The 21,269-nt window shown below is 42.1% G+C and overlaps 1 protein-coding gene across 1 annotated transcript in view; it reads right to left on the bottom strand.

The window, feature by feature from the left end:
- TMEM71 (transmembrane protein 71) overlaps positions 1-17,931 on the bottom strand; it is a 33,603-nt gene extending 15,672 nt beyond the window's left edge. Inside the window, 4 exon segments of the mRNA XM_042780909.1 lie at positions 7,332-7,504; positions 13,548-13,760; positions 16,578-16,638; positions 17,892-17,931. Of these exon segments, the coding sequence (XP_042636843.1) occupies positions 7,332-7,504; positions 13,548-13,760; positions 16,578-16,638; positions 17,892-17,931 (487 nt within the window).
- Between the last annotated feature and the right edge of the window lie 3,338 nt (positions 17,932-21,269).

Below are 21,269 nucleotides of genomic sequence, written 5' to 3'. Positions count from 1 at the left end.
TTAAAAAAAAAAATGATAAAGAGCAAAGATATCATTTTGAAAACTAACGTGCACCTAACCCAAGCCTTGGGTCGACTATCTCATATGTATGCAAATCCTGGACAATGAATAAGGAAGACCAAAGCAGAATTGATGCTTTTGAATTGTGGTGTTGGCAGAGAATATTGAATATATCATGCATTACGAAAAGAATGAACAAACTTCTCTGGGAAGAAGTACAGCCAGAATGCTCCTTAGAAGATAGAATGGCCTGACTTCATCTCTTCTACTTTGGTCACGTGGTCAGGAGGGACCACTCCCCCGAGAATGATATCATGCTTGGTAAAGTGGAAAGTCAGCATAAAGGGGAAGGCCCTCAATAAGATGGATTGACGCAGTGGCTGTGACATTGGGCCCAAGCATAGCAAGGATTGTGAGGATGGCACACAACCAGGCAGTGCTTCGTTCTGGTGCACCTTAGGTCGCTGTGAATAGAAAGCGACTCGATGGCTCCTAACGACAACAATGTGTGCATGTGTTTTATTGTGTATTTATGCATGTATACATGTATATTTGTGGATGTATGTGTGTGTGTATATATGTGTGTGCATATGAGTATATGTGTGCATATGAATATATGTGTATGTGTGTATTTACATATTTATATGTGCATATGCATGGGGTTAACTTTACTGCAGTCGCCTTAGGTAAGAATATGAGTCTACTTAGGGCTCACTGACTTGGAGGTAAAGCCACTCCGAGGGCAGCCAGAAGTCTCGCCATGGTGTTTGGGTGTTTCCTAGGCCACTGTTTAAAAGACTGTACATTTCCAGAAACATCTTTTTAAATGCATATTTGAGCTCAAAAGAAAGGGAGGCCAATCCAAGGAAACTCAGAATTCTGAATAGGAGCTGTGTCTAGAGCTGCCCTGAGAAGTAAGGAGAGATACTTGGAAGTCCTAGTACCCAAAGGGCTGTGGCCTCTAAATGGCTCTATAGGGACAGACAAAGGCTTTGATCCCAAGAGAGGCAGAGAACTGGAACTGAATACCTGTATACAGCAGGGGCTCATGAAGAGTCCCTCTCTCAAGGAAAAGGGAGCCTAGAAAAGAAAGCTGTCCTCTAGTTTATGGAGAAGGCAAGGAGGTGGATCTCAGGTGGCATAGCCGTGGTGGAGGTATGTCTCCTTCGAGGTTTTTATGAGTGATTTTGGAGTCTACATGTACACTATCTTTATTTGACAATACTTGAGTGCTGCAACAATGGGCTCAAGCACAGCGATGACTAAGGATGATGCAGGGCCGGGCAGCATGTTGTTCTGTTGTGCATGGTGTCGCTAAGAATTGGAAACCAACTGACGGCACCTGACAACAAGTGCAAGCTTGAAGGACGAGTGGGAGTTCTTCCAGAGAGACAAGCAGGAAGACAGCAGTCCAGGGAGAGAGGAGAGAGAGCTAGCAAGTGAGTGAGCAAGAGAAGACACAGACTGTGAGAACACAGCTGGGTTCCTAGAATAACAAGTCCTCCTGCGTGGCTAGATGGGAATGTATGAGTGTGCTGAGTCTTGGGCGATGAGTCTGGCTGCATTGTTACCACTTGCCATACAGTTGATTCCGATTTATGTGACCCTGTGTCTGTCAGCGTAGACCTGTGCTCCATAGATTGCCACTGGTTGAAGTGTTAGAAGCAGATTGCCAGACCTTTCTTCTGAGGCACCCCTGGGTGGACTCAAACCTGCAACCTTTCAGTTAGCAGCCACGCCCATTAGGTCTGCATTGATAAGCAGGTGTCAAATCATGAAGGGCCTCATGGGTCACGTTTGCAAGCTAAGATTTGTTCTGTGGGCCGTTTGGAGCCATTAAGGAATTTGAGCACAAGCGTATCTCATTAAAGATAAGATCTGTGTGTTGCAAGATTATGTGTTGAGCAGTGGAAGATTTGCGAGATTTGTCATCCCCCATCCCAGGAGCTGTGACTGTAGAACTCCAAGAGATCCTTAAGGGTGGGAACCCTAGGGGCCTTCAGAGAGCAGTGCTTCTTAACAGGGAGTTGGGTGGGTGATTTTTGCCTTCCAGGGGACAGCTGGCAATATGGTAGAGAATTTTGGTTCTCACAACTCAAGAAGAACGGGTGATCCTAGCACGTATTGAGTAGAGGAGGGAATGTTGCTAACGGTCTGTAATGTACAGGACTCTTGCAACAAAGACTTATCTAAGGTGTAATAGTGACAAGACTGAGAAACTCTGTGCGAGAGAGACCAGACCTTAAATGTTTAAGGTGTCTTGTTCATTGGCGCTTTTGTAACAACCCTGATGACTGTGCGCAAGTGGGGAAGATCTGCCTGTATTTTCCTGGTTGGTCTTACTTTTGCCAAAACACACGGCTCTCTCCCTTCAGCAACCAGATCATAATTCATCTTCAGTAGCTGTTACATAACTCACACTTTGTGATGTGTGATTGAGTCTTTCCCTGTTTAATATCAGCTCCTTCATTAGAGATAAGCTCCCCTAGGACAAGGCCACCTCACTTGTCCAGCTCACCAACAATTAGCACCTAATTGTTAGCATTCCCTAAGATATGTTCATAAAAGGAGAGTTTGGCTGGAGTAGGAAAGGAGGGAAGATGAAACGTGAAGTTGCTATTCCCAAAATGTAACCTGGGCCCATTATATTATTATATTAATATATTATTATATTAGAGGTAAAATAACCAGAGGGATAATGGTCAATCCTTCCCCCCTGTGGAGGCAAATGCCAACCTGAGCTAGAGGCTTCAAGCCAGGAGTATGGCCTCCTTGCCCAGGCTGCTGGGCTGGCTCACCTGTGGCCAAGTGACCTCCTACTCAGCCTGGATTCTTACCCAAAGAGCTGGTGCTCTGGGATGGGGGAATCCCTGCCAACTCTGCAGCTTCCCTTCCACCATCCCACCCACAGCTTTCAGCCACTCCACAGAGCAGTCTATGGAAGCATCTCTGCTGGTTGCCATGGAGAAAGGAAACAGGAAGGGGTGAAACACTGCCCAGGAGGTCCTGGAGCCAAAGAGGAGGCTGGATGACCACATTAACATGGAAGTGAGACAGAGCCGGGACCTTCTTGGCTCCTTGTGCAGTCATGAGTGGCCCTGGTCTGAGCTCTAGGAAGATGTGGACGAGATGGACAACTATCAAAATACCCATGTGCTGTTCCCCAAGGGCTTCCTGTTGAACATAGAGCCCTGCCACAGAAGTGGATGAAATCAAAGTTTTTCTGTGGAATGCTAGAAATTTCACACAGAATCTTCTAAAAGAAGAGATGGCATTAAACAGAGAACCAGAAAAATTTTAGCATTAAGAAAATGATCAAGATTTTTTTCAACTTTGCAAAGACACGATTTGCCCTCAGTTCACACTTTTCCTAACTGACATCTGATGTTTTTCTTCAACCTTAGCAACACGTAGGAGGACAATAATTCATAAAACATTCCAGCGAATAGCCCTAGTAGGATGATATTTGAAGATACTGATTTTATTCTGTTTCTAGAATTTAAATCCATTTAAATTAGATTTAGTTTAAAACTAGTTGCCATAGAGTCAACTCCAACTCATGGGGACCCCGCATGTGTCCGAGCAGAACTGTGCTCCGTGGGTTTTCAAGGGCTGATTTTTCACAAGTCAATCACCATGCCTTTCTCCCAAAGCACCTCTGGGGGGACTCCAACCTCCAACCTTTCAGTGAGGAGCCAAGTGTGTTAACCTTTTGCCCCACCCAGGAACTCCAAATGCTTACTTCTATTTAAGAAAGATCATTCGGAGTCTTTCAAGCACAGCACTTCTATATGTAGAATGGGTGTTAACGTTTGCTATTGGGCAATCTACTTCCATAGTGATACCACCTCGGAAACCCAAGGAGGGGTCACTATGAGTCGGGTCCGACTCCACGGCACATAACCACAACAACAACAACATAGAGGAAAGTGCAAAGCCACACACAGATGTTGCTGTCCAAGCTATTTATGGGAGCAGTGTTAGCTCTAGAGAAGACAGTGAACCTCCAGCTTGCGTGGCTCTCCTGAAGCCATCTCGCTTCTCCTAGGTGGCAGAAGCAGAGCTGGACATCCTATTCATTCGGTCCTCCTTGCACAAAGGGAAGACATAACCTTTCCAGTATGAGTTGAAGGCTCTGGAAACGCATCCCGAATTGCAGTATGGGGGTTGAGGAGCTGCTAACCCTGATGGCTGAAGAATGAATTGCCACTAATGGGCAGAGGTGTCTCTGCACAGCTGTGGAGGGGGTGAGCTGGGGACAAACAAAATAGGCAAGAAAAAGATGCTTTTTAGCTTGAAAATGAAGCAAGAGAAGATCAGGGAATTAAGTCTTGATTGCATCCATTGCACAGGGAGAAAACAGCAAAACAATTTAATTTTTAATTCTTCTCGAGTTTTCTGGCTAGGCAATATTTCCAGAGAAAAATAAATTGCTGGTAAAAAGGGACTCATGTAAATCTGGGAAATAGGAAGGCTGGGGGAAGGTTTGATGATAGTTGACAGCAGGGATATGATATTTCAAATGGCTGTGTGCCTGGTTGAGTAATGACTGGTTTTGGAGGAGTGGTTTGATCTGTTCTATTTAGAAGATATTTGGAAGCCATGAGAATTTTAACAGGATCCCCCATGCTTGTGCAGTACTACGGTGGTCTAACAGCATGAAATGTGTTGGGACCTATTTTGAAGAGGAAACTATGGGAAAATTGGATACTAATTTCCAAATATGCAAAACACTGTTCTTTAGAACAATGATTCCCCAAATTTGGTCAATCAACTACCCCTGATTTTTTCCATGTCCTAACACCACTTGCTCTTAGCCACTTAGTGTCTTCTTCAAAGGATCTCAAATTAGACTTTTCCTTTAAAGAAAATGTTGCATCAATAGCTTAAATGCCCTAGAAAGAAACTCTAATAAATATATATAATGAAAATGAGACTGTACTTAATTTGTGCCAAATACACGAGTCCTTAGGTGTGCAAATGGTTAGTGTGTTTGGCTCCTAACCAAAATGTCAGAGATTTTTCAGTCCACCCAGAGGATCTTGGAACAAAGGGCTGGCAATCTACTTTTGAAAAATCAGCCATTGGAAACCCTACTGAGCTCAGCTCTATTCTGATGCACATGGGGTTGCCATGAGTCACTATTGACATAGCAGCAATTGGTTCTTCACTGTTGTAGCAGAGAGCTCTAAGATTGGTCTCACTTCATTATAACAAGAAAGAGCAAGAGTCATAAGTGTTAGGGGGCTCTGGTAGCATAGTGCCTAAGGCACTTGACTGTTAACCAGAAGGCTGGTGGTTCAAACCCACCAGCCACTCCTCGGAAGGAAGGTTGGGCAATCTACTTCCATAGTGATACCGCCTCGGAAACTCAAGGAAGGGTTGCTATGAGTCAGGTCTGACTCAACGGCATATAACAACAACAACACAACAAGTGTTAGTGAATCTTAAAGCTCAGAAGGGCCCTGTGCTTGAGACTTGCATTCAAGTTCCAATTTGGGCATGTGGGAGAAGTTATTATTTATTTATTATTATTTATTTAGCTTTGCTAAATATTATTTTCCTTATTTCAAAACCAGATATGCATATCTTAAAGATTAAGTGGGATCATGAAAGTAAGGCATATTTCAAAGCCTAAACCAAAAATAAAAAAAACCCAAACCCCACTGCCAGGGAGTCGATTCTGACTCATAGTGACACCATTGGGTTTCCAAGGCGATAGATCTTTATGGAAATAGATTGCCCCATCTTTCTTCTGCAGAGTGGTGGATGGGTTTGAACCACCAACCCTCTGGTTAGCAGCCAAGTGCTTTAGACACTGACCCACCAGATCTCCATATTTCAAGTCCGCCAAACTAAACCAAACTCACTGCCATTGAGTTAATCCTACTCATAATGATCCCTCCTTGGGTTTCCAAGGTGGGAAGTTTGGGCAACCTACTTCCATAGTGATAGTGCCTTGGAAATGCAAGGAGGGGTCGCTATGAGTCAAATCAACTCGATGGCAGTGAGATGTTGAGTTTTTAATCTCTACAGACATAGATTGCCCAATCTTCCTTCTGAGGAGTGGCTGGTGTGTTTGAACCTCCAGTGTTCTGGTTAGCAGTCAAATGCCTAAGGCATTACGGCACCAGAGCTTCCATTTCAAGGCCTAGTAACCAATAAACTATGCTAGAACTGGGTCTTGAATATGGGTCTTCTCAACCTGACTTTGGTATCCTTTCTCTACCCATATCCCATACAGACAAGATGCATTGGAGATGTGCAACTGTTTTCCAGGTATTAATTTATCATGATAAGTGGAGAAAAGATGGAAGTCATCAATGATTTCATTTCATTTGGATCCACAATCAACGTCCATGGAAACAGCCATCAAGAAATCAAATGACATATTGCATTGGGCAAATCTGCTCCAAAAGATCTCTTTAAAGTGTTAAAGAGCAAAGATGTCACTTTGAAGACTAAAGTGTGCCTGACCCAAGCCATGGTCTTTTGAATCACCTCATGTGCATGTGAAAGCTGGACAACGAATAAAGAAGATTGAAGAATTGATGCATTTGAATTACGGTGTTGGTGAAGAATACTGAATATACCTTGGACTGCCAGAAGAATGAACAAATCTGTCTTGGAAGAAATATAGCTGGAATGTGCCTTAGAAGAGAGGATGGCAAGACTTTCTCACGTACTTTGGTCATATTCTCAGGAGGGGTCAGTCCCTGGAGAAAGCTATCATGCTCGGGAAAGCAAAGGGTCAGCAAAAAAGAGGAAGATCCTCAAGAAGATGGATTGACACAGTGGCTGCAACAGTGGGTTCAAGTATAGCAAGGATTGTTCAAGTATGGCAGGGCCAGGCAGTGATTCACTCTGCTGTAAACAGGTCCCTATGAGTCAGAGCAGATTAGATGCACCTAATAACAATATCACTTTAATAATTTCCACATTTAGTCTATTGTGCGTGACAAGGACACAAATGCACATGGATCATGTAAGTAGTGTGAAGACGAGGGAAAAAAAAACCCAAACGCACCGCTATTGGGTCATTTCTGACTCATAGTGACCCCCATTGGGTTTCCGAGACAGTAAAGCTTTATGGAAGTAGATTGCCTCATCTTCTGTCCACAGAGCAGCTGGTGGGTTTGAACCACCAACCTTCTGCCAAGCTGTCAGATGCCTTAGGCACTGTAACACCAGAACGCCTTAGTGTGAAAACATCATTAGGTAAATTTTCAAAACGTGCCCCATTCTCTCTATCAAAATTACTAGCTTCTCTGGATTTTACATTGGTCTGGGAACAGATGGTTGCCCCTAGCCATTAGGGGATTCTAACTCACTGTATTCATCGCAGTGGTAAGAATCCAGCCTTCTGAGCCCCTCCAACCAGATGTCTTCACTTGGGGGAGGGTCAGCATCACCAAAGATATTTCCATGGAGCCAGGATTTAGAGGCACTGAGATGGAAGAGAGAAGAAAGGGAACGGCGACTCCTCTTTTTTTTCCTAAATATTCTGGAGAGAAATGAAAAGAATATGATGAAAACTGATTATCAGTGACCTCAAGTCCAAAACAGAGAATTTAGTACACATGATTTGACACACAGAACACAGCTTTACAGCCCAAGTCCGCGGAGCTGATTTCATTTGTTTACTCCATTAATCCTACAGATATTTCCAGAATTTCTACTGCCTATCTGGTCTGGGCTTAATGTCAAGGATAGGATACTGAGATTAATGACAACTTTGTGTACAAAAACCTCACATTCTAGGATGAGAGAAAGACAAGAATATTATAAATATAATTAATGCTTAAAACCGAAAGACTCAAACCAGTTGCCCTTGAGTCAGTTCTGATTCATGCACCTCATATATGTGAGATAAGCACCGTGCTCCTTTGGGTTTTCAGTGGCTTATTTTTCAGAAGTAGATCTCCAGGCCTGTCTTCCTAGGTGCCTCTCAGTGGATTTAAACCACCAACTTTAAGGTTAACAATGAGTGTGAAACCAAGTGGCGTCAAAGTTCAACCTGTATTCCTGGTTGGAAAATTACTCAGTTCCTTAAAAGCTTAAATAGGATGAAAGCTCAACTATTTCCTCCACCCTGGTAAGACAGATAGGACCCAGTTGGAGACAGATGAATAAACACAATAAAATAAATAAATAAACACAATAAGCTCAGTTCCTTAAGAACTGAATACAACAAAAAGCCAATTTGCACATTCTTTCCTGCTATTCCCCTAGAAACAGGTGATAAGCACGTTAATGTGTCTCAGAAGACAACTTGAAAATTAACTTTGGCCCACAGACATGCGCAGTGGGACAGAGAGAAACAAAGTTCCTGGGAACTGACATTCTCCCCTCTGCCTAAGCCCGGATCAACTGGTGACAGGAAGCCGGTGTGACTTATCTGGTGCGCAAGCATACTGCATTAAGAAATGACTGTCCCTTTAAACCAAGGCAAAGGAAATTTCAGCCAATCATCAACAATATCATGCTCAAATTCCTGAAATTTTTATGAATATGCATAACCCTCTCTCCTGAAGCTTACAAAAACTTTAATTAGATTTAGATTTGGGAAGTCAGATTTGGGTAAAGACCCATCTCCTTGCATTGCCACTTTGCAATAAATAATTTTCTCTCCTCTTAATCACTCAGTATGCAAACTGTTTTGGCCTGACTGCGTACTGGGCAGGGATCTGTGTATGTTTGATCTGATTTCAAGTGCACCACTCAGGGACTCCTGATCATACTCCTATAGAGCTTATTCTATGCCACACATCTTTCTTGTTGCTGTTGTTGTTGTTGTTAGGTGCGGTCAAGTTGATTCCGACTCATAGCGACCCTGTGTCCAACAGAATGAAACACGCCCGGTCCTGCACCATCCTCACAGTCCTTGCTCTGCTTGAGCCCATTGTTGCAGCCACTGTGTCAATCTGTCTTGTTGAGGGTCTTCCCCTTTTTCTCTGACCCTCCACATTACCAAGCATGACATCCTTCTCCAGGGACCAGTCCTGTCTGATAACATGACCAAATTAGTTGAGATGAAATCTGGCCATTCTTGCTTATAAGGAGCATTCCTGCTGCACTTCTTCCAAGACAGTTCAAACTTCTGGTAGTCCACAGTACTTTCAGTATTCATCACCAACACCACAATTCAAAGGCACCAATTCTTTTTCTGTCTTCCTTATTCATTGTCCACCTTTCACATGCATATGAAGCTATTGAAAAGATCTTGGTTTGGATTAGTCACACCTTAGTCTTCAAAGTGACATCTTTGCTCTTCAACACTTTAAAAAGGTCTTTTGCAGCAGCTTTGCTCAGAGCAATGTAACATCTGATTTCTTGCCTGCTATTTCCATGAGTGGGAGCTCTGGTAGCATAGGGGCCTAAGGCACTTGACTGCTAACCAGAAGGCTGGCGGTTCAAACACATGAGCCACTCCTCGGAAGGAAGCTATCTTGGGCAATCTACTTCCATGATGATACTTGCCTCGGAAACCCAAGGAGGGGTCGCTATGAGTCGGTCGACTAAACAGCACCTAACTGTTAGGCAGAAACATGGCTGGCCAAGTGGGTGAATGATTAAGCCAGGGGGAATTATAAGAACTGGTCAAGCAAGGAAGCGCCTGATTAGAGCCCATATCAAACCCCAGCATGTAACCCTTACTTATGAAAGACCCCAGCACCTGATTCTTACTCACGAAAGCCCCCAACCATTTCCTGCCCACTATGTTAATGAAGTGCTTCAGCTCTACTTCCTGCCCCCATGCAATAGAGTGCTTTAACCTCATTCGTTCCTGTAACACATACCCTGCTCTCAATCCTGTCCACTGAAGAACAGGAAAAGCAACACTATAAAAACCCTTTTCTTTCACCCGGGTGGGGTGATCAGGCCCCTCTCAGGGACCAGGGACCCGTGAACTTTGCCTGGGGGTGCAGAATAAAGCTTTCCTTGCTCTACCTTCTGTGTCCCTTCCCTTCCTTATCGTGACCTTACAATAACAACAACAACAACGTTTCCATGGGTGTGCTTGTGTCTCTTCTCCTCCTCCTATAGGGACACCAGTTATCTTGGATTTAGGGCCCACTCCACTCTAGTATGAGCTTATCTTAAGTAATTATATGACCCTATTTCCAAAAAAAGGAGCTCTGGTAGCATAGGGCCTAAGGCACTTGACTGCCTACCAGAAAGCTGACAGTTCAAACCCACCAGTCACTCCTCAGAAGGAAGTTTGGACAATCTACCTCCATAGTGATACTGTCTCAGAAACCCAAGGAGGGGTTGCTATGAGTTGGGTATGACTCGATGGCACATAACAACATTTCCAAAAAGATCACATTCTCAGGTTCTAGGAAAGCCATGCATTTCCAGAGGACACTATTCAATCAAATACGCTATCCCTTATCTGCATTGTGGTAGTTAAGGTTGTATGTCAGCTTGGCTGGGCTGGTTTTGAGTGGCTGGACAGTTGAATGTAGTTATTCCCCATGATGAGACTGGTAATCAACTCCATGGTGTTGCACATATGACAACTGTGTTGTCAGTGATGGTAAACATTGATCTACAGGTGGGTACATGGGTAGACAGGCTGAATGTTCAGGCTGAATGATAGGGTTGGGAAACAATGTTTCTTCAAGTGTATTTGTACGCTTGTATGCTTGTACTTAGCTGTGAACAGCTAAGTAGTTGCCTTCAGGGTGTGGCCTTCTTCCAGGAAGTATATAAGGAGAATCTTTGAGAAAGGTGGCACATTTGGATGTTGCACTCTGGATTTGGACTTCTAGCTTCCTAAACTGTAAGAGAATAAATTCCTGTTTGTTAAAGCCATCCACTTGTGGTATGTCTGATACAGCAGCATTAGAGAACCAAGACATTCACTTTACCCCCTCCCACTATTTTCTTTGCTGCTACGGCTTTCTTTCAGTTCCTGGATACTGTACCTCCATTTTTTTTTTCTTTCGTCTACATTTTTTTTGTTTTAATTTTTGTTGTGATTTGGGTGAAAATTTACAATTTCATTTTCCACACAGCAGTTCATATTACACTGACTGTAATTTCCCACAACATAAGAGCTCTCTTCCTAGTTTCTCCTCATAGTTACCTCTTCCCTGTGTCCTTCCCTCCCATGTATTCCTTCCCCCGAGTATATACACTGCCCTTCTGTTCTCGCATGATTGATCTCTCCAAAGAGCATATGCACCTGATGTAAACGTTCAGCCCATATGTTGGTGTTTTATTTAGCTGAAAGCCACAAGAGTGAGTTCAATTCCAGACCTGAAGGGCAGCTAGGGGCATAGTCTCAGGAGTTTCACCAGGCTCTATCAGACCATGAAGCTGGGTCTTTTTTTTTTTTTTTTTTAATGAATTTGAGTTTTGTTCCACATTGTTCTCCCACTCTGTCGAGGATCTCCTACACAGATCTGCCTCTGAGTGGTTGACAGTGGTAGCTGGGCACCATCTAGTTCTTCTAGTCTCATGGTCATATAGGCTGAGGATCGCAGGGTCTACCAGTCCATTGGACTAATTTTTTCCATGCATCTTTGGTTTTCTTCATTCTTCTTTGCTCTGGGATGAGGAGAGACCCATTGTTGCATCTGGATGGCCGCCTGCAAGCTTTTAAGATCCCAAGCGCTACTCACCAAAGTAGGATGTGGAACAATGTTTTTGTGTAGTATGTTATGCCACTTGGTCCCAAGCCCACAGGTCCAACTACTCACTCCCTCCAGGTAGTTGGCTGTGGTCAAGAAGTCACCACACCTTTGTCCCTTGTCAGCGCTACTAAACCAAACCAAACTCCCTGCTGTCGAGTTGGATCTAACTCAGAGCAACCCCTCCTTGGGTTTCTGAGGTTGTTTCACTACAGAGGTAGATTGCCCAATCTTCCTTCTAAGGAGTGGCTGGTGGGTTTGAACCGCCAGACTTCTGGTTATCAGTCAAATGCTTTAGGCACTGCGCCACCACAGCTCCCTTCAGCTTTACTAAATCAAACCAAACCAAACTCACTGCTGTAGAGTTGGATCCGACCCATAGCAGCCCCTCCTTGGGTTTCTGAAGCCATATCACTATGGAAGTAGATTGCCCAAACTTCCTTCCAAGGAGTGGCTGGTGGGTTTGAACCTCTAGCCTTCTGGTTAGCAGTCAAATGCCTTAGGCACTATGCCACCAGAGCCCCTTCAGCTCTACTATATACCTGTAAATTCTTACAGAACATTCAAATATGCTTGTAGAAACATTGCCTGCCAACCCTATCATGGTCATGAGCATACCCTCCCCCTGCCTAGACATACCTCATCGTTCAACCTGTCCACCCATCTATCCACCTGTAGATCAGTATTTGCCATCACTGACAACACAGTACTGTATGTGCAAAAAGGTTCATCTTTCTTGTCTGTATTTCCCATGTACCTCTCTATGTCTTCCTCTTCCTTAATGCCACTGTGTTGATCACTCACGTTTGGTACATTACCCTTCCCTTCATCCAAATCAATACTTGTCTCTACCTATCTAGCAGTGTTCCCTCCCCTCCCATCCCACCCCTGGTAACCATCAAAGAGAATTTCCTTCCATATATAAACCTTTCCTTGACTTTTCACAATAGCAGACTAATACAATATTTGTCCTTCTGGTACTGACGTCACTCAGCATTATGTCCTCCAAGTTCATCCATGTTATGTGGTGTTTTGCAGATTCTATGTTATTCTTTAGGGTTGCAAAGTATTCCATTGTGTATATGTACCATAGTTTGGTTATCTATTCTTCTGTTAATGGGAGCCTAGGTTGTTTCCATCTTTTTACTATTATAAATAGTGCTGTGACGAACATGATTATGCATATACCTGTTCTTGTCCTGGCTCTCACTTCTTTAGGATATATACATAGTAATGGAATTGCTAGCATACCTCCACGTTTTGCCCCTTCCATTCTACTCACACATCCACATCCCTAGCAATCCATCCTCTACAATGTAATCAGTGTCATCTTCCTAAGAACAAATGTGGCCATTTGTTAGTGGCTTCTTTTTATCTACAGACTAAAGCCTGCTCCTTAGTCAAGAATTCCACTCCTTTCAACCAATCCTTCTCTCTGGGCTGAGTTTCTCTCATAGAGCACTCTTCCCCACTCTAAGTTGTATCCCTGCTAAACTACATGCCATTCTTCAAATTGCGTGAGGATCTCTCAAAACTCCAAGCTTGCTCCCTCCCTCTGAAATTCCTCCTTCCTCTTTGCATTTTAAGTAGAGGTCTACATCTTTCAAGACTCAAATCAGTAATCATCATCTCTTGTTCACCATCAGTTCTCAAGTAAAGTTGGTCTTTCTTCCTTTTCTCTCCACTGCTCCCTGCACAGATTTTTATCTCAGTACCTATGCCATTTCATTACTTTTGTTTGTTTATGTGGAGGCTATCCTTGACCCTTACTAGCCTTTTTTTTTTTTTTTCCAAAGTCAAGAGCAATGATGGGTTCCTTATACAAGATTATTGAATGAACAAAGGAAGGAAGGAATGAATAACTAATGTAGTAGACGTCAGATTCTTTCAGTAATATCCCCCGCTTACCTAACTAAGTTCTCCTTGTACATAACACTGGTCTGGGATGGGCTCAGGGTTATGTTGCCATCTCTGTCACAGAAGAAGCTGTCTTCTGTCCAAATGTAGTAGCCATTGGAGAGGAGTCTGGGGCTTCGACGACAGGCAATGTGAGAACCTGTCAGAGGATCTATGGAACAGCATTCAAAAGAACTGTCACCATCCAGGAGATCACAGGCAAAACTAAAGAGGGAAAAAGGAAAGTCTTTTAAGTCTCTATCCAGTACTGTTAAGGAAAACAACTTCTTGCATTCATGGCTACTTAATGTTACTTTCACCATCCTAAAAATGTCACTCTTAATCTTCTGAGCTTCACCTCCTCACCAGGCAGAGTACTGAACCTATGGGACCTTTAATGCTTCTTTCTGTTTTAAACTTTGATGGAAACACTATGGATACTCAGTTTCTTTACCATATAATGAACTTACAACCTTGACATCATTTTGTTTTCTTGTGTGGAAAATTGCAAAACAGTCTTATGTGCTGTGGGGAGCTTGTAATCCATTTCATTTCCTTTTCCTTGAAGGGCTCACTGATGCCAGTCCTTATTCTTGTCACTGGAATGAATGATAACAATGCATCTACCAGCCACATATGAGTTATATGGTGAGTATACTGTCAGAGCTATTTTATTGGCCTTTGCAATTTTCCATAGGGCAGCTGCACCAATGGTTACGCAATTCCCATCCCTGATTCAGCATCTAGCATTATCTTGTACTTAGTTGGGTGAATCTGTATGTGTCAGGTTTAAAAGCCAATCATGTGCCCATATGGTTGAAAAGCAACCACAATTATGGAGATATTCTGGAAATTTTTAAATTCTTGAGATGGGGTTTGGTGGAAATAGTTACAAAGCCAAAATGTAGACAGGAATATATTGTTTCTTCAGACAAAATTACTTGTTTTTCTCTCTCCTCCCACAAAAATTACTTTTTTTTCTCCTAAACTCTCATCTCAACAGACCTCATTGTGATTTGTGCGTATGTACGGCTGCCTTCATAATTACTTTATAAGTTTCTGAAGGGCACGGGCTGTGTGCCTAACAGATGTAAAGGATGTAGATAAATTCAATCCTAGTTGCTGAAAGAAATCACCTCACAGGTATGGACATCTTTCTAGAAAATATAGTTCTGACTATGTCTGAATTATCAGGGCAGTTTCACGTCAATCAATCAATATCACTAATAATGGCACTCATGCTTTTTGCCTTGATGTTTTCAAAGAACTTCTATAGATATTTATTCCACTTAATTGCATGAAATTGAGAGCATACCCCTGCTGTATTTCTGACAAGTGTTGTCTGGCCTCTGCTTGCACACCTTCAGTGATGGGACCTCACCACTTACCAAGCCACTCTCCTCTACTGAACAAGTATGGACTGGAGTGTGGTGGGAAAGACCCTGAATTTGGAATCAACCCTCCCTCCATCCATAATCCCAACTCTGCCATTGATGACTCTGCCATGATGAACTGAGTCACTTCGCCCACAGTGTGACCTTGATACTCATTTCCTCCCTTTCCTTTCTTTGCATTCTGTCTTCCATTTGAGAGCAATTTAGCTTTTTGGAGGGTTCCCATGTACTCCCTGCGTCATCTCTTCTCCCTCCTAAAAATCTTCCAGGTCATTTAGTGCATCTTATATGACATGTTGTGGTTTTGATCACCTCAATATCATGTGTCTTATTGCATTCATCTGAGTATTTTTCCATTTTTAAAGCAGCCTTAATGTTTCACATGAGCATAGAACCCAATCCTGTATGTGTATCTACCCAGCACAGATGAGAGTGAGACTGTCACCTCCCTCATTATAGAATCCATGCCTTTATTGATAAAGTTTAGGATCATGTAGCCCCACACCAAACCCTAACAACCTGCTCAACTGCCCAAAGACAAAATCTTTTCTTTCTTGTGAGGCTACTAGCAAGACCTTGAAGAATTGGTAGGGTTACACCTCACAGGGCAGCATAAAAACCTGTCTGTGAAGGGACAGACACCCCTGGAGGTTTAAAGAAAATGTGTATAATTATTCACGCAATGACTATAAAATATCTGTCCTCCTTTTATACATCTCCTTCAAGCTCTGTTGAGTTTCTGATACTTTCTTTTCGATTTAAAAGCTGTGTACAATTAATACATGCACTTAAGTTAGTGAAATGCCTCTTAAAATAAATATTTATTAAAAACTTACTATGGGCCTAGCCCAATGCTTTCCGCCTTACTCTTCACAAACTTGCCTGAGAGCTAAGTCTTACTGGCCTCACTGTGTAACAGGAAAACCAGAAGGGACATGCAATACAGAAGGGAAAATAACTTGGCTATTTCATATAGTTAGCAAGTGGCAGAGCTGAGATTTGAATCCTATTCTATCTGCTGCTAACACATGGACGCTTCACTTTGTGCCAGTTCATCCTTAGCTGGTTCATTTGGGAATAGCAGGAAGCCTAGAATTTACAATTAGGTGCAGGTTCTAATACCAATGCACAATCCCCTTATACTATTGGCACATTTCCCTAAATGCCTGGGGAGTGGGGGAGGAAATCACCTGATGCTTCCAAGAGTAGTGCAAGCCGTAGAAGAAGGAAGGAAGGGAAGGAAAAGAGACTTCATTGCACAAAACAGTAAACTTGAACAAAATGATAGGCTCTATTTTTTAGTGGAACATTCAATTTGCCTTATACTTTAGTTTAGAATCGTATTGCTCTTGCAAACATATTTAAAGGAATATCAATTTTAGAAGAAATAATCATATAGCAGTATTCTGTAATGTCTCCACTCACCAAATAATAATTCATACTGCCACACGCTTGCACTCATGCACACACACACACTCAATATTGTTATGCAAGTATTCATTTTGAATGTATATGGGACTGAAAATATATAATTATTAAAAAAACTGGATGAAAGCCAACAATAATGTTTTTAAAGCAGGCTTATAACAAATAAGACACACAGGCAGAGAATTTGGTTGACTTTTCCTAGGAAAAGCCAATGGGATACCTTGGGAAAATGCACATGGGAGACAGCTCTCCAGCGTGTTCTCTCTCCGACCCAGAGGATCCTGCATAAGCAAATGGCAGAGATGTGGAAATGTATCACAGCTTAGCAAAGTGCATGAACACAAACACTGTAGACATATAAAGAAGGTGTTCCAGGCTGACGTCCCAGACTCAGCTGAAAGACTTAAATGGTGCCAACCTCCAATGAATCAGTACTAACAAAACTTGTCACCAGGCCTCTGTGGGAGCAAGAAATCATGTAGGGGCATGTGTCTTCTGTCTCTAGTCTCACACAACACTCCTGTAGATGTTCTTTAGAGTGGGATGAAGTGATAATAAATCGTTAGCATCAAAATGAGTTCATGACAGTGAGGATAAAAACTTGTACGAAGCTGTAGGAAATCAAACTAAATCACACAATGTGTTGGTTATTTCAGCTGACTCAGTAATTTGAGTAATTTAATCATATACTCAGATTCTCCCTCATTAGTACATTTCTGGGCATTTTCATTGCAAAATAATGAGTAAGAGACATTGGCGGGAACATAAAAAAAATTTTATACATAAATGATTTTTCAGTGTAAGAAGCCAGTGAGTATTCCTAATTAGGAAATACAAAGAAAAAGAACCATTCGTTCACACCAATTAACTAAAAGAATGGCAACAGACTTCAGTGAGGGAGGGTTGCAGTTACTCAATATTTTAAACTCTAAAGTAGAATTTTATAATGCACAGTGACAGTGCCAATACTCCTCATAGACAGGCTCAGTACAACTTGATTCCGTTACGGAAAATGAGTATGCAAGACAAAGGAAAGAATTTAGACTTTCAGATTGGGCTGGTTGATTTGTAAGGAGGAAATCGTGGCTGTGTAAGGGAGGGTTAGAAGTGGGGTTTTGAGAGAAAATAACAAGAGGAAGGAAGACATTTAAAACACTACCGTTTTAACAACGCCCTTATATTTTGCAAGTAGCAGTAGCTATCAAAATCATTCAGTATTTTTTTATAGACAAACAGTTTTGCATCTTAATAGTAGCTGATAAACAATCTCCGTTCACATTTATGCACAGGCATCTAAAAAAAAAAATAGGTTTTTTTTTTTTTCCTCCCTACTAAAAGGAAAAAATACCACGTTTCTCTCAAGGAAAGAAATGAAGTCAAAATCATTGCCAGAGTGAACGCTGGCATTTAAGAAGCACAAGTGACTAGCAGATGGTTAATGGTAGGAGTATCAGCAAAATCAAAGTAAGGAACTTGCTAAAAGGAGCCTAATCGTTCAAAAGATAATTGCGTATCACAGTCTTCCTGCATTTACTTGCTACTGGCGCTGACATCAGTTGAGATAGTCGGTACATGTTGGGAAGGCCACTTGTTCAAATTCACAGATTTTCTGAAAAAGACATTTAAAAAAAAGGTGGATTATATTCCAAAAATAGAAATGTAGTGCCAAAACAGATGGTGCCTACTAATTGTACTCAAGTCAGATTTGTTTGCTGAAATAGTACAGAGATACAGAATTGAAGACAAGAGACTAAACTAAAGAAGCACAACTAGGGTTGCGTTTGTCTCTGTGATTTTCTTTTCTGTTAAATGTTGTTGTTGTTGTTAGGTGCAGCCCAGTTGATTTTAGCTCATGGCCACCTCACGTGATAGGGCAGAACTGTCCAGGGGGCTTCCTAGGTTGTAATCTTTACAGGAACAGAAGCAGACTGCCAAGTTTTAACTCTCCTGAAGCCGCTGGGTGGGTTCAAACCACCATCAACCTTTCAGTTAGCAGCCGAGCACTTAACTGCTGTGCCACCAGAGCTCCTTCTTCTTTGAAACAAGAACATTATTTTATTTGGAAAAGCTGAGCCTTACTGAAACAGTTATTTGATGAAGAAAACTAGAGAATGATTTGTATTTTAATCATCTAACGCAAATCAATCATCATCATCAAGTTTCAAACAATACTTGAGGATTGGCCTACGTCTTTTGCCCAACAAATTATACCATTGACAGGTTGTCATCACAGAGGACCAGGGCTGTTTTGTGGTTGGTATCATTCCAGGCATTCCTAAACAGCATAAGTACCAGTGCACTAAAAATAGAATCCCTGGGCAGCTTTCAGAACGCGGTTTCCATGAACTTATAACTTACTCTCTCAAATGCAAATTAAACACGAATTAAAGTACGTAAGTTAGATGAGCTTTGATCACTTACCAGTCATCACATGGACCTACTTTCTGTTCATTATTAAACTTTGTCAATATCACTGTCCTAAGAGTTTTATAAAGTGGAACTAAATTTTTTTCTGATTCATGACCTCTATCTTCATTCTTTCAAACATAACTAGTAATGGATTGTTTTGTAGTTGTAATACAATCAATCAAATCAAGCTAATGCTACAACTCCAAACTGATTCTTTAAGAAATTATATAAAACCTGATAGCAAACATAGTTCTCAGCTTATAAAGACCTTTGTGGATGTCAGAACTTTTTAGCTTTCATTTGGAGATCTCTAAATCAAAGCACACTTACAAATTTAATTTCTTTGGGATATCAGATATGATATCTTATCACTTGGCCCTTTTTATTTTTGATTAATGCAATATGAATATGACCAGCCCAAACTGCCCTATGCTAGTTTTTCCCAAGCAAGAAGTTTAATTTTAAGCTAGCAAGTCCTATGGCAGATAACCAGGTCGTAGTGCAATAGCTTACAAACACTGACAGTAGTCAACAGGAGAATGCTGTACAGAACACAGGCAGAATACTGACAGTTGAGAATTAGCAACACTGCAAAAGCTGAAGTTACTGCTCAAAAACTTTTCAAGAAAGAGATCTTATCACCGGTTCCATCAAGCAACATATCTGTTCTGAAAAATAATTTCCCCATCATATTCTTTCCAAAGGGAGGTCTGACTCCTCTTGCAACGGATAAATGGCAAGACAATTACACAGACGTGATGCTTCCAGTGGTTGGCAGTCAGCAGAGAAAACCAGGACTTAGCAGTTCTTCAGCTGAAAGAATATTCGAGTGTCAACAGGTGCAGAAGCCTCTCAGGGAAGGGAAATCCCACCTTTCCCTCCTTTCAATAGGTGCCTACACAGATTGGCAAGTGCAGGCATTTGCAGAGAGAAGTCGTTCTGTCTCCAGCAGCCTCTTGTTCTTTGGCCGCTTCCTAGAATAGAAGAGCATGTCGTTCTTGGGAAAGTCAGCCTTACAATCTCTCTTGTTTCCTTTCAAAAACAGCTTTCGTAACCGGAGGCAGAGAGGCAGAATGAGGTCACACTTCCTGCCCGGCTCACATCAGAGGCTTTGAGGCTTTCATGCCGAGGAGCAGGGTGAAGGTGGAGATGATTTCCAGCAGACTTGGAGGCCCTGAGCCAGGCCAGCTGGAGACACACCGCAGCTCTGGGAATCCTTTCTGAGCTAACCTGTCACTCCTGGCTGCAAGCACACATAAAAAAATTCAGGTCAAGCCACCACTCATTACTTGTCATCTTCTGGCCAATTTCTGTTCTGGGTAGTCAGGGTACTTTGTCCAAATCAGTTAAATTGTTAGGGCTACTGTGCCAAGGCTGGAGCCACCAGCATTTCAAATCCCAGCAGGTTGCATGTGGTGGATAAGTTTCAGGGAAATTTCCAGACTAAGACCGACCTAGGAAAACGGGCCTGGGGATCTACTTCCAAAAATTAGCCAACGAGAACACTGTGCAGCCTAACAGAATATTGTTTGATAGAGTGGCAGAAGATGAGCCCACTAGAACAGAAGGCGCTCAACATACACAGTGGCTGTAACAATGGACTCGAACACACCATCCACCATGAAGATGGCACACAGGACTGGACAACATTCATTCTGTTGTACGTGGGTTGCCATGAGACGCAGCCAACTACGTGTCAACTCACAGCAACAATTACACAGTACTGATGCTATGGCGTTCTGAATACTACTAAATACCAGGAACTTGAGTTGATGAATATCTCTACAGTGGCAATATGCTGATTCATCAAAGATTGGGCTTTACATAGAACTCTATAGATTGCATACTATACTTTATACTTTAGTGGAGCTCACCAAACTTGATGTTGTTTGAGGTTGCCTTCACATCACTGCTATTGTAAGCAACAAAGAAATCTGTGTTTCAGTGACACTGAGATAGGATTGGGTAGTGGAGAGAGCTTGGATTTTGGAAGTACATAGACTGGGATTCAAATGTCTATCATGCTGGTTGCGTGACTTCAAATTTGTGGCTTAACCTCTTTGAGTTGCAATTTCCTCAAATATAAATGTAACAATACATACTTTACAAGATGGCTTGGAGAGAATTTAAGGAGATAGAAGAAAAGGGAGAAAAAGGAAAGTAAGAAAATGAAGAAACAGATAGGAAATAACTGAGTACTGAAGTGTACAAGATTTATTCCTTATCTTCTCAGCTGATAACTGAAAGGTTGGAAGTTCAAGCCCACCAAGAGGCACTTTGGAAGAAAGGCTGGTGATCTGCTTCCAAAAATTCAGCGACTGATATCCATGGAGCACAATTCTACTCTGACATGCATGGGCTCACCATGACTCAGAATTGATTCCACTAGTTTCACAGGACTCTTTAAATGATAGTGGGCTTTGTGGCTATTCACCAGGAAACTCTTCTCACCATTTATCCAAATCATTTTCTCTGGGAGACTTTCTGTCATAAAACACCTTCT

The sequence above is a fragment of the Orycteropus afer genome, unplaced genomic scaffold, assembly GCF_000298275.1.
Source record: "Orycteropus afer afer isolate SDZICR_OR568_19922 unplaced genomic scaffold, OryAfe1.0 scaffold00069, whole genome shotgun sequence".
Classification (NCBI taxonomy): domain Eukaryota; kingdom Metazoa; phylum Chordata; class Mammalia; order Tubulidentata; family Orycteropodidae; genus Orycteropus; species Orycteropus afer.
This window is presented reverse-complemented; position numbering and strand designations above follow the sequence as displayed.